A 12,104-nucleotide genomic window follows, 5' to 3' on the forward strand; every position below is an offset into this window, starting at 1 on the left:
TGTCGTCATTAAAAACAAGTTTCTGCTTTAAGTACGACGTTAGTCGAAAATTCTTTTTTTATTTGCTATTCGTGTACAATGATATACTGTTGTAATTTGCACTTCTTTCCAATAACAGTAATCATAAATTCATAATTACATTTTTGAATCAAGCGTAGTGTCTGTCATGCATCATAGGTGGCGTGCTCCGAAGCAAACCGTCTGAAAAAAAAATCATGTAAGTTCAATTTGTTGTTGCTGGGGATCTCCGAAAGGAAAGAACAGTGAAAGTTGCATAGTTACAATTTTCTACCTCGAGACCAGTGCATCATGTTTTTTTAATGACACCTTAACATCTAAAGACTACCATATCAAGGTAAGTTTCCTGATAATCTATCGCTTTTCGGCATTCCTAGTTTGCAATATACCCCTAGGCAAATACAGATAGAAACCCAGCACTTGAATCCTTACAATGTAAGTGTCAATCTTTGTTTGCTGCCTCAGGGAAACTTGGTGTATAGAGTAGACCCTATCAGCTAGAGGGTTTGCGCGGTTTTCTTTGATTAATTTGTTAATTACAATCCCATACCGTCTTTCATGGAAAAAACCTAAAAAAACAAACAAGTAATGTACTCCCTTGAGTCAGCTGATTTGAACCCTACCACTGCTTCCTCAAAAAATTGGAGATTATCACATTAATAATATACTTACCACAACGCTCTAAACACGCCCCCTTATGAAGCCAAGGAGAATAGTTTTCTTTAACAACGGCTATAGAATATTGAGACAAATTCCACTTGATACTGTGTTTTATGTTTCTATATGGACTGTTGGGACAGAATTGTCTGACTCAGTCATCAAATGCTCTTCAAAAGAGTAAGGTTAGTCGTTTGAAGGTCCGTTGATCGATAACAATTAGTCACATCAAGCCAAGCTGCACTTCAACAGTTGCACTTGAAGTAAACGAGTTAAAGAATGGCAGAATCTTATCAATTTTCGGAAAACAGTACCGCCATAATGGACGATGATCCCGAGAAACGTTCGATTACCGCACCGGAAACTGATCATGAAGAACATCAAGTATCTGATGCTGGTAGGACCCATGGTGGACAAGTCACGCGAGCCAAAATGCTTACCACACTCATCATCTGTTTCTGTAATTTAATAAATTTTATGGACCGCTATTGCCTACCAGGTACGTTTTAAAAGAACTCGTCAGCCAAAAATCAAAGAGCAAAATTGAATTTTTTATTTCACTTTTTAGGAATCTTGCCTATGGTTATCGCCGATTTGAAGCTAAGCAATTTCCAAGGTGGTTTACTCCAGTCGGCCTTTGTTGTCAGCTACGTAGTTGTTGCTCCAATAGTTGGTTACTTGGGGGACAGATATTCCCGCAGGTTAGTCAATTCAATTATTTTTTTTTAGCAAATTCATCAAGTCACATTTGTGTTTACAGAGCCATCATGGGTTGTGGTTTATTAGTATGGAGTATTGTGACTATGGCGGGATCTTTTATGACCACTTTCGAAACCCTTCTTATTTTTCGCTGTCTAGGAGGTAACGCGAAAGTGTTAATAAATCTACGTTCTGCATCGCTTATACTTTTCTCATTGCCTCAAAAGGAATTGGAGAAGCAAGTTATTCTGCTATTGGGCCAGCCGTCATCGGTGATCTTTACATCGGCGATACCCGCTCTAAAATGTTGGCCCTCTTTTATTTTACCACTTTAATCGGCGGGTAAACAAAACTCTTCTCAGTGCTAGGCCCAGTTTACCTTTAAGCTAATACCTCTCATAGCGGTCTAGGTTTTATTACTGGATCTGGTATGGCTGCCGCGACTAGTTCCTGGAATTGGGGGCTACGAGTGACTCCCATATTGTCGATGGTGTCTGTCCTACTAATTGCTTTTGTCATGAGAGATCCTCCTCGAGGACTAAGTGAAGGTTCTCGCCTCGTCAGCACTTCATGGCAAAAAGATATCGTCTACCTCCTTAAAAAGTATAATCGTCAAGGTTTTATGTGTGTTCTTTATCTTAATAAGCCCGCCAATCTTCTCTATTTTGACGTCTAGTCCGAGCTTGATGCTTTCGACCATTGCGTCAATTGCAGTGACTTTTACAGTCGGGGCTATTGCAGCCTGGGGTCCTCAGTACGTCTTCCTTGGACGTCAAATTCTTAACGATAATTCCCTCTCATTTGACGAGTAAGTTTTATTCGCTATTCGTAGCGAAGCAGTACACATGCAAATTTATTTTATGTTTTGACAGTATTTCGTTGGTTTTCGGCATCGTTACGATTGCCTCTGGCCTTCTGGGGGTTGTATCCGGGTCCATTATGGGTCAAAAATTGCGCATCCGGTTCCCCTCAGCCGGTAACATTGACGAATTTGTATTATTTTTAAAAACTCACATGTCTTATATTTTTAATGTTCCTTTTTTTCTCATCTTTAGATGCAATCATTTGCGGTATCGGGATGATTTGCAGCGCGCCCTTCTTCTATGCCCTCTTGGTCCTATCTTTGGGATCCATTTACGCCATCTACGTTCTTGCCTTCCTTGCGCTCTGGTTTATTAACTTAAACTGGGCGCTCGTTGGTGATATCCTATTAGTAATTCTACGTTACTGATAATACCATAATTTTGAGTTTAATAGCTATGATTTATTCGTTATCTGATCTGCATACCCTTCTTTACAGTACGTGATAATTCCGACTAGACGAGCCACAGCGGCTGCATTCCAGATTTTAGTATGCCACATTTTTGGTGACGCCAGCAGTCCCTTCATCGTTGGACTGGTAATTGCATTGCAGACGTACTTTGATAATTTTCTCAAGTTGCCCTGTTAATTAAAGATTTTTCCCCTCCAATATTTCACCCCAACAATTAGATTTCCGATGCCTTAAAACCTACCATCGAATCCGATTCAGAGACATTTCGGAATTTCAAGTCCCTTGAATACGGCCTATTTGTCATACTTTTTGTTGAAGTCCTCGGCGGCTTCTTCTTTCTCGCTTGTTCTTGGTTCCTGGTTTCCGACCGAGCGAAAGCCACGCGAGCTGTGGCAGTCAGCATACCAGATCAATCCGTCCTGTGTTAGTCAAAAATCGTCCATATCAGTATTATCTTTATCCCTATACTCTTTTTAATTTTCTATTTAAATCGTTGAACTTGCCTTGAAAATGTCTTAATTCTATATCCAACATTCTTACCACTATCCAATATCCTTGCATGGACTAACTACTCTCCAAGGAAAAGGTCTAATCTTTCCTGGCCCATTGCATGATAGAATAATACTATTTACGTATCCGGTGACTCAAATACGACGAAGCTTCTATTTAAATTCTTCTTCCGTCTTATTTAACATACACTGGTTAATTTTGAATCAATAAAAAATCAATGCAGATGACAAGAGTAAAGCCAGCCAAGTCCACGTTTTCGTTCCTGCCAATGATCCTGCCACTTCCGGACACACCGTGATGATCAAGAGATCTTCCCAAATAATGGATGAAGTCAACTTGGAAACTGTTTAAATTCCGGAATACTCAACTATTCTTTTTATTTTCTACCTTTTTAAAAAAATTTTACTACCTTTGTTTTTATTTTTTGTTGTGTCGTTCCATTTTAGAGGTCCAACTTAGCGGTTTTCCATGAAGGTGGCCAATATGCTCAACATTTTAGAATACAGTTTTATTTCATTTTTTTTTTTGCAGGGTCCTTATTAAGTTATGCTGGAACCGTGATTTATCAAACAGAATTTTAAAATTATTTTTTTTCTTTTTTTTGTTTGTAGTATAGGGCAGCACCGATGAATGACTGAAATTCGAAAGAATTCCTATTATTCATTTTAAAGCCTTTCACTAGCCTGAAAAATCCTTCTACTAGCGTTTTCAATGGTCTCTTATCACAAATTGTACCAGACGAAAATATCCCCTTCGTTTAATCTATGACGACAAGGAAACAAACAATATGTGGCATTGGCTACTTGATTGACGGCTGGCTTTAATTTGTAAAAATGTCGATAACTATGGCTATCGCACAAGCGGTTTCAGGTCTCCGAGGACATCCCATTTTTGTTTGTGGACAATCAGCGACTAGGCTACTCCGTTTAGACCGTCGCTCTCTACGCTGTCCTGTTGTGCTGTTTGTTTTTGTGATCTTGTTTTTCCAGAGTTCAACACCATGGCAGAAACTGATCAATCACCACCTAATGGCAGCGTAGACAAAGCGGAGGACGCTGTCGCTGAAAAGAGTCCATCAAGTTCTGTGTGTTCATCTTCAGAAATGGATCTAGCAGCAGTTAAACAAGATGCAAACGCCGAAGCAGCTGGAAATCAAATTACTCGAACGAACTTGATCAACACGCTCCTCATCTGCCTGCTCCAACTTTTGAATTTTATGGAACGATATTCCTTACCCGGTATGTTAGTTTGATTCATTTTCTTTTATTACTAACTCAACAAACAATCTTTGTGTAAATATGTGAACTTGAATCGTTAACAAGGAATCTTACCCGTCATTATCGACGAATTGGATTTGAGCAACTTGCAAGGCGGTTTACTGCAATCATCCTTTATCGTTAGTTACGTCGTGGTGGCCCCACTTGTCGGATACCTTGGCGATCGTTTTTCAAGAAAGTATGTTATTATTTAATCATTAACGTAATTTTGATTTCATCTTGAGGGTGTTACATATCCCGTTTCGTCTAAAAAGGATTATCCTGATTGTAGGACTCTCGGTTTGGAGCTTGGTGTCATTGGCCGGTTCCTACATGACCACCTATTCCTCTCTATTGGCATTGCGCTGTCTAGGAGGTAACAATTCGGCAGTATAATTAAATATCATGACTTTGAGTAGCACGATTTAATTAAATTTGTTGTTTTCTCTCAAGGGATTGGAGAGGCCACATATTCGGCTATCGGTCCGGCAATGATTGCTGACATGTTCGTCGGTGATACCCGTTCCAACATGTTGGCCATGTTTTACTTCATGATGCTTGTTGGCGGGTAACAAAAACCCCTTTAAATTGTGCAATGAATCAGGTCACTTATTATAGTATTTCATTTACTTAACAGAGGGTTAGGTTACATCACTGGATCGGGCGTAGCAGCGGCAACAGGCTCATGGAATTGGGGTCTTCGTGTCACACCAATTCTTTCCCTGATCTCCGTAATCCTTATTGTTATCTTCCTGAAAGAACCAGCAAGAGGCGAGAGTGAAGGTTCCCGTCTTGTCAGCACTTCATGGAAAAAAGACATAATCTATCTCTTACACAAGTAAAAAAATACTCAAAATTAAAGAGAAAAAAAGAGAATTAAATTTTCATTCTCGACATTTTTGTTAGCCGGAGTTTCATGTTTTCGACGACCGCATCTGTTGCCCTAGTATTTGTCATTGGGGCCATTGGTGTATGGGGTCCGCAATTCGTCGTGCTTAGTCGCAAAGTTATTTCGGATGACGAGCATACGTTTGAAGAGTAAGTTCATTGTTAACTATTGTTCGTTCTAAATCAATTTATCCTTCATGGTTATGATACAGGATATCTTTGGTGTACGGAGTTATTAGCATCGTTTCTGGAATAACAGCTGTAGTATCAGGTGCTTTAATGGGCATTAAACTTCGTGCTCGGTATCCTGAAGCAGGTTTGTATTTTCATACTAATCCATCTACTTATTGTGTAATACGTCGTTAGTCATCAAGATTTGATTAATTGATTGATACAGACGCTCTCATCTGTGGCATCGGGATGTTACTTTCTGTCCCCTTTTTCTACGGCTTCCTGGTGGCCGGTCTCGAACCTCTATATTGGATTTATATTCTGTCATTTATCGCCCTGTGGTTCATCAATTTGAATTGGGCATTGGTCGGAGATATTCTTTTGGTACTTATTAAAACAGCTTCTTAATTCGCTTTAAATTGTGACTCCAAACTTGATTCGTTTAATATCGCTTTTAGTACGTGGTCGTGCCTACTAGACGAGCGACCGCTGAGACGTTCCAGATTATGTCGGTTCATGTTTTTGGCGATGCCAGTAGTCCCTTCATTATCGGTTTGGTATGTACGAGTACACTGATCTGATGGAATCATGTAGCTGATCATGATTTTCATACGTCAGATCTCCGATGCTTTCGAACCGCTCATCGAGTCCGATTCGGTGGACTACCGCAAGTATAGATCACTACAGTACGCCCTGCTCATTAATCCGTTCATTCAACTGTTGAGTGCCGCCCTCTTTTTGGTTGGATCGTGGCATCTTCTCGGCGACAGAGACAAAGCCAAACGTGCAGTTGCGAATGGCAATGCTATTGCACTTCCACGTGTTTCGAATTAAGCTCAAATAATATGCTGTTTTTCAAATTCATGCTGACGTACATAATAACCTTACTAGCGTCTTCCGATATGTTATCAACTTCAGTCACGCCCCTTGAATCCTTTCAACTGATCTTATGGGAGAAACTGGGGTCAGTTTATTTTTCTATCTGAGCCAGTAATGCTGTCTACTATTGTTCAAATCGAATAAAAGAAAACAAGTAAAAAGAAAACAGGTTGTACATGTGAACTTTTGCTAAGCTGATCTTGCTGATTTGATTTAATCGTGATTGGTTATCGGTAACCACCGTTTCCCAAATCGAATGTTTTGTTTTGTTTCATCACTAGATTGTTAAGGGCCTTTTCACGTCCGTTAAAATCGATCGCAATGGATGCCGGAACAGACAGTCAGTTAGCAGAAACAACTTCCGATGGCAATAAAGAAAAATTCCAACTAACGGAGAATTAAACCGTTCAAGTGGAAAGCAACAAACGATCCCGCTTGAAAGTAGCTACCGTTTGTATTCTTCTTTTTTTTTCAATCTCACCTACTACATGGATCGATTCAGCATGGCTGGTAAGCTGGGTTACGCAGATCTTTTGCCGTTTTTAAAATAAAATGCCTTTTATTCTGATTTAAAAAAAAATTATATGCAGGTTTCCTGACATCAATCCAGTGCGATTTAGGAGCTAATGACTCACAAGCCGGTCTCTTACAAATAACAAATTTATCATTCCTTGCCTAATTTTTCCTCCTGTGGTCGGTTACCTACTACTCTCGAAGGCTAGTATTTTCTTTAATTTTCCTACACAATCCATTTGTCAAATTAATATCGGGTGTCAACAGTGATATCATTTTTCTAAATTCCTATAGGTAAATTTTGGTACTTAGAATCTTTTTCTGGTCTTGCGCCACATTGACGGCTAGTTTTATGTCGGAATTGTAATCGTTTATCGTCGTCAGATCGCTGACAGGTGTCGGGGAAACCTGTTTTATCTGTACGTAGTTCGCTTGTTAGAGTTTTAAATTGGCATATTACTAATTACATTTTATTTTGGCTTTCTGTGTGAACTCTTCCGCCTTGGCCCCCGCAATTATTAGCGATCTCTACGCTAGTAACGTCCGCGCAAAATACCTTGCTGTTAATCACTTCGCTATTCCAGCACTACCAGTAGGAAGGTATTTATCAATCACTGTTTCTCTGTTCACCGATTCTACTTTGATTGCACGTGGATTTAAAATGTGGGCATTTTGTCACACTATCTATACCCAATGTTAACTGTCCCTTGAGGATTTTGATTAGGAAAGAAAGGAATTTTTAAAACATTCTTTATCTGTCCGGCTGGATAAAATTACCCACAAAAGTCAAGTCCAATTCAAACAAGTCTGAACATCGACTGACAATGACCCGTTATCGGTGCGATGGTACGATAGAGTTTATAAGTACTCGTCACGTGTCACAATTGACTCGCATCAGTTGTTGTTGTACTAAATGAACTTGAAAATTCTGTAGGCTACTACCAATAAATTGGTTTGAGTGATGTGGTTTAAATACCACACACGAAGTAATAAAATGTGTTTTAATTTTTTAAATAAGTTGCATCACATATATATCCCGTGGTCTGTGCCATATGGTTTGCAGTTGTACCCAGTGGTATTTGTTGCATCCAGCCATTTGAGATGTGAAGCTGTTATTTGCTGTAGATCAATTCATTCAATAGAAAGTGCTGGATGGTAAATACGGTCCATAATGAATGCATTAACTCCCTGCGTTGGTAACTGCACCATAAAATTATATGTTGAGATTTGTCAATACAAATTTTTTTTAAATTTTAACTTGTATGAAATTGTACAAAGTCCTTATTATTATTCAATCCATATTGAAACCCAAGGAACCATACTTTCGAGTCTGCGAAAAAAAAAATCACATTCTCGAGGTACGCACGTAACTTGGGGTTCAAGTGGAGTTCATGTGTCAGTCAGATGACAATATAAAATTTCTTAAAATCACATATTTTGCCTATGAAAATAATTCGTTCCAGCCCCAAATTTTGCAGTCTGACTACTTTGTATTTCCGGAGTTGTTTAGTTCAGAGTGGTTCACACCCGGAAAATTTGCATGCAAAGCACTCTCACTTAAAAATCAAATCAATCATCCAGTGTAAGTGTAGGTACATTTTCCAGGATACCTATCATAATAGATTTTAACAATCGTTTGTTGTGTTGGATTAAAAACCCACAGGATTCAACGCTACCGTCGTCTGCATGTCCGCCATTTTAGCTGTGTGAACAAGGCAACATTTTTGGTCTGTTGTTTTTCAAAGTTTTCCCATTGTTTTGTGCATCTAGACGAGCATGTAAGTAAAACAGAACAATTTTTCTTACCCAGGCATTGTTTTTTTGCTTTTTAGTTATACTTAGTCAGGTGGAAGCCTGGTATGTTAACAAAAGATAATAAGTAGAATGACAGATAGCATACAATTAATGCCCAGACTGTGCTTTAGTGGTATTCTTCTGCTTTTGGATTCTTATGCTTCTTATGTGTTTAATGTCTCTCAGTTCTTTGTCAGAGCACAGCAGAAACATTTTTGGTCAACTTATTGCGAGAGTATTATTTTACAATGAACCTCTCATGTAGGATCATTTGTTAGCTCAAAAGGATTGACTGGACTGTTTTAAGCTCAGGCCCAATCGTTCAGCTATTATGATTTCAGACTGTGTTTCTGTGTTTATACATCTTTTTTACCATTGTGTTCCACATCACGACTTTTGTGTTTACTAGATATTCCCTTATTTGATTTCCCTGAATCTTAATTCAAACAGCAAAGCTGTATGACACAAGTGTTTGTGTCAAGCACCTGTTGAAACAAGATTGAAGATGACAAACATTTGATTGCAGTTGAGTGTAAGATTGTTTTAGAATGCAAGACTATTTAACAAAAGTACCATCACCTATCTTTGGTTAGTTTAATTATTATAGTCCCAGTAATCCAAGGAAATCACCCAAGCTAGTTTTCGAACTGGATTTAATATTATTTTATCGCACTGAAATAAAATCTTTCATCTGTTATCTAACAATGTTATGTTGTTTCTTTGGTCTAATTTCTTTAGATCTACAGGGCCAACAAATAAACAAAGTCCTAATTTTCGTCTTATCTCCGTTTTCGTCTTCGCCTCTTCGCCATCGTTTCATCGCCGCCTTCGCTTTCACCATCGTCTCATCGCCGTCTTTGCTTTTCTCATCGCCTCGTCGCTGTCGTTGCCTGCGCCATCGTCTCGTGGCTGTCTTTGCCTGCGCCATCGCCTCGTCGCTGTCTTTGCCTGCGCCATCGCCTCGTCGTGGTCTTTGCCTGCGCCATCGCCATCGCCTCGTCGCTGTCTTTGCCTGCGCCATCGCCATCGCCTCGTCGCTGTCTTTGCCTGCGCCATCGCCATCGCCTCGTCGCTGTCTTTGCCTGCCTCGTCGTCGTCTTCGCGTTTACCTCATCGCCGTCTTCGCCTTCACTTTCGCCTTCGCCATCGTTTCATTGCTGCCTTCGCTTTTGCCGTCATCTCATCGCTGTCTTCAACTTCGCCATCGGCTCATCTCCGTCTTCGTCGCTGCCTATATCTTCGCCTGTGGCCTACAACGATGGAACAATCGGATCGAGGAAAAAACTCGAGAGAGGTGCTTAACTGGTATAGTTTTGTGCTGTATTTTTTTAATGTTGTGTTATATAGTTAACCCGTTGGCTGCCACCCCGTTTGCGCCCCATTTTTTTTTTAGCTTATAGGGACCGGCCGCGCTGTTCTAGCCTCATGGTCTATAGCCATGGGGTGGAGCAGTCGCAATGGCCTCGCCGAAAGGCGCTTTAGGCAATGCACCATTAGGGACTTCTCCTTGTCGATGTGGTGGCGGATTCCTGAGGGTGTGCATTCCCTGTAACGGATTCCGTCACCGTGTCAGCCCGGACTTGTCTTCGGACAAGTCCCCCTTGGTCGGCGATCCTTCAGACACGATGCGTAGCTAACGTAGTTTAAGCAACCTACGGGTTGCGTGGCCTGGCAGCCAACAGGTTAACTAATTAGTTGTATGTGTGTGTGTATGTATGTATGTATGTATACTTGTATTTATGTATTGTATGTATTGTATGTAAAACAGTGGAGGAATTGATGGGTGGAGGAGGGACAATAAAAAAATTCCATTTACTTTACTTTTTTATGTGTATATTTCTTTAATTACATGACCTACTAGAAATTGTAATATTAATTTATTGTCATACTCATGAGTAACAAAACGTACTGGGCGCAAACTTACTAGAGATTATCAAAATTACTTCAAAGTCTGTGTTTCTACTAACCTGTTCTACTTAAACAAAATTCAGCTATCAAGGAATAATTATTCACTTTTTTTTCACTATCAGACTAGCATTTTTAATTTTTACCAGTACATAAAAAAAAAGAACTGTTAAGAATCTTTATAATGAATTTTTCTTTTTCTTTACCATATGCCAACACAATTACTACACATCAGCACAAGATCTTTCTACCATTTAACACTGAAGGCAATTAACCAATTTCAGCTTTACCTTCCTCATGTTCCATTGGACGGAAGTAATGATTCACCAAACACAAAGATCATATTGGATATATTTTATTTACATTGAAACCATTTTTTTGTTCCACCTTCCACATGAAATTTATGTGACATTCCTTTTGTCATGGATGGATCTAATGGGCCAACACAGCATATTATGTGCATCCTGGAAACAGGAAAAGCCTGCAAGTATAGTTACAAAACTTATACAGTTAACAATAAATATTGAAAGCCCCTACGAAGACCTAAAAAATCATGGCAATTAGAGAGAAGAATGTTAAAATTAATGGACAACTTTCTTTAAACAAAATGTTTTACAAAGCTGGCAAGCAAAAGGGGCTGCATTTGACTTAAAAATATGCTAGTATTAAACAAGAATCGAGTCAAGGTTCTCCTTTAAATAATTTTCAAAGCGTGATAGAAAAATTCTTTCAAATTCAATTTTGCCCATAATATCTCTAAGAAGTTCGTACAGATTTGCTTCACTTTGCAAAAGCATTAAGCAAAAAAAGGAAAAATCTATGTTAAAAACAAAACTGAAATTATAGAAAATCAAAGGAGAAATTTCAATGAGAACAACATCGATTATATCTACCATTCTCGTCGACGACGCCATGCCAAATGAATCAGCTGTCAGTACCATGTCCTTGATAATCAGCCAATGATTTGTCCCCTAGATGTCTCTGAAAGTTGATATAAGCTTGAAGTATACTAAAGCTCCATAGATGGCTTCCCCGCTAGACAAATCGCCAGAACGCTCCGGTGTTGATGAGCGCCAGCGTTTAATAACTCAACGGCTCCCAGTGTTCACGAAGTTCCCGAAGACGTTGAGGAAAAACAAATCACGCAGTACAATCAAAATTGAACGCTTATTTCGATTAAGTTAATAGATTTCTTGTTGAACCAGCCATTTTTTAAATAAACGTAAATAAAGTGCTATAAGCGCAACAACTTGGTTTTTTACGTTTATTTAAAAAACTATAAGATCATTGGAAAAATAAACTTGATTTCCGTGGTTTTCGTTCAATTCTGATTCGAAATCATGTGTTTTTAGCAAAATTTAAAATTTGGCAAAAAATGAAAAAGTGGGAAGGGTATAGCCTTTCTACTTTCGCCAAAATCTGCAAAAAAACGACATCTCTTGAAAATCGACTAAAATCAAACGGTATTATTAAAATTGAACGCTGATTTCGATTATGCTATTGGTTTTCTCGTTAAACCAACCATTTTTTAAAATAAACGA

At 39.0% G+C, this 12,104-nt stretch overlaps 2 protein-coding genes and 2 long non-coding RNA genes across 7 annotated transcripts; 3 read left to right on the plus strand and 1 right to left on the minus strand.

Moving 5' to 3' along the window:
- Positions 1-194: 194 nt before the first annotated feature.
- On the plus strand, positions 195-3,678 carry LOC116924103 (protein spinster homolog 1). 2 transcript variants are annotated; one of them, XM_032930679.2, is made up of 12 exons: positions 195-355; positions 987-1,174; positions 1,244-1,376; positions 1,436-1,536; positions 1,602-1,716; positions 1,777-1,977; positions 2,051-2,182; positions 2,247-2,350; positions 2,430-2,587; positions 2,675-2,773; positions 2,866-3,070; positions 3,381-3,678. In XM_032930679.2, the coding sequence occupies exons 2-12, from the start codon at positions 997-999 to the stop codon at positions 3,506-3,508; spliced, it is 1,554 nt and encodes a 517-aa protein (XP_032786570.1). In that variant the 5' UTR covers positions 195-355; positions 987-996; the 3' UTR covers positions 3,509-3,678. The 2 variants fall into 2 exon arrangements, with proteins under 2 accessions (XP_032786570.1, XP_045032367.1); XM_045176432.1 differs by lacking the exon at positions 195-355 and having other exon boundaries at positions 819-1,174.
- A 144-nt stretch (positions 3,679-3,822) lies between these two features.
- On the plus strand, positions 3,823-8,121 carry LOC116924194 (protein spinster homolog 1). 3 transcript variants are annotated; one of them, XR_006649136.1, is made up of 12 exons: positions 3,823-4,395; positions 4,480-4,612; positions 4,689-4,789; positions 4,867-4,981; positions 5,051-5,251; positions 5,320-5,451; positions 5,514-5,617; positions 5,699-5,856; positions 5,931-6,029; positions 6,091-6,861; positions 6,942-7,283; positions 7,387-8,121. XR_006649136.1 is itself a non-coding variant. In XM_045176439.1 (10 exons), the coding sequence occupies exons 1-10, from the start codon at positions 4,158-4,160 to the stop codon at positions 6,304-6,306; spliced, it is 1,497 nt and encodes a 498-aa protein (XP_045032374.1). In that variant the 5' UTR covers positions 3,823-4,157; the 3' UTR covers positions 6,307-8,121. The 3 variants fall into 3 exon arrangements, 1 of the variants encoding a protein (XP_045032374.1); XR_006649123.1 differs by having other exon boundaries at positions 6,942-8,121; XM_045176439.1 differs by having other exon boundaries at positions 6,091-8,121.
- Positions 8,122-8,267: 146 nt separating this feature from the next.
- LOC116924415 lies at positions 8,268-10,473 on the plus strand. The gene is made up of 3 exons (XR_004394987.2): positions 8,268-8,446; positions 8,528-8,642; positions 9,397-10,473. It is a non-coding gene; the product is annotated as an uncharacterized LOC116924415 (long non-coding RNA).
- Positions 10,474-10,902: 429 nt separating this feature from the next.
- On the minus strand, positions 10,903-11,916 carry LOC123474386. The gene is made up of 2 exons (XR_006649192.1): positions 11,457-11,916; positions 10,903-11,044 (listed from the first exon to the last, which is right to left on the minus strand). It is a non-coding gene; the product is annotated as an uncharacterized LOC123474386 (long non-coding RNA).
- Between the last annotated feature and the right edge of the window lie 188 nt (positions 11,917-12,104).

This window comes from Daphnia magna, linkage group LG1 (assembly GCF_020631705.1).
Source record: "Daphnia magna isolate NIES linkage group LG1, ASM2063170v1.1, whole genome shotgun sequence".
Classification (NCBI taxonomy): Eukaryota; Metazoa; Arthropoda; class Branchiopoda; order Diplostraca; family Daphniidae; genus Daphnia; species Daphnia magna.

Excerpts from the sequence above, each read along its gene's own strand:
- LOC116924103 (XM_045176432.1), top strand. The coding sequence starts at position 955 with ATGGCAGAATCTTATCAATTTTCGGAAAACAGTACCGCCATAATGGAC. Across the intron at positions 1,717-1,776 it reads TTTACCACTTTAATCGGCGG|CGGTCTAGGTTTTATTACTG; the intron begins GTAAACAAAACT and ends TACCTCTCATAG. Across the intron at positions 3,071-3,380 it reads ACCAGATCAATCCGTCCTGT|ATGACAAGAGTAAAGCCAGC; the intron begins GTTAGTCAAAAA and ends AAATCAATGCAG.
- LOC116924194 (XM_045176439.1), top strand. The coding sequence starts at position 4,158 with ATGGCAGAAACTGATCAATCACCACCTAATGGCAGCGTAGACAAAGCG. Across the intron at positions 4,396-4,479 it reads GGAACGATATTCCTTACCCG|GAATCTTACCCGTCATTATC; the intron begins GTATGTTAGTTT and ends ATCGTTAACAAG. Across the intron at positions 4,982-5,050 it reads TTCATGATGCTTGTTGGCGG|AGGGTTAGGTTACATCACTG; the intron begins GTAACAAAAACC and ends TTTACTTAACAG.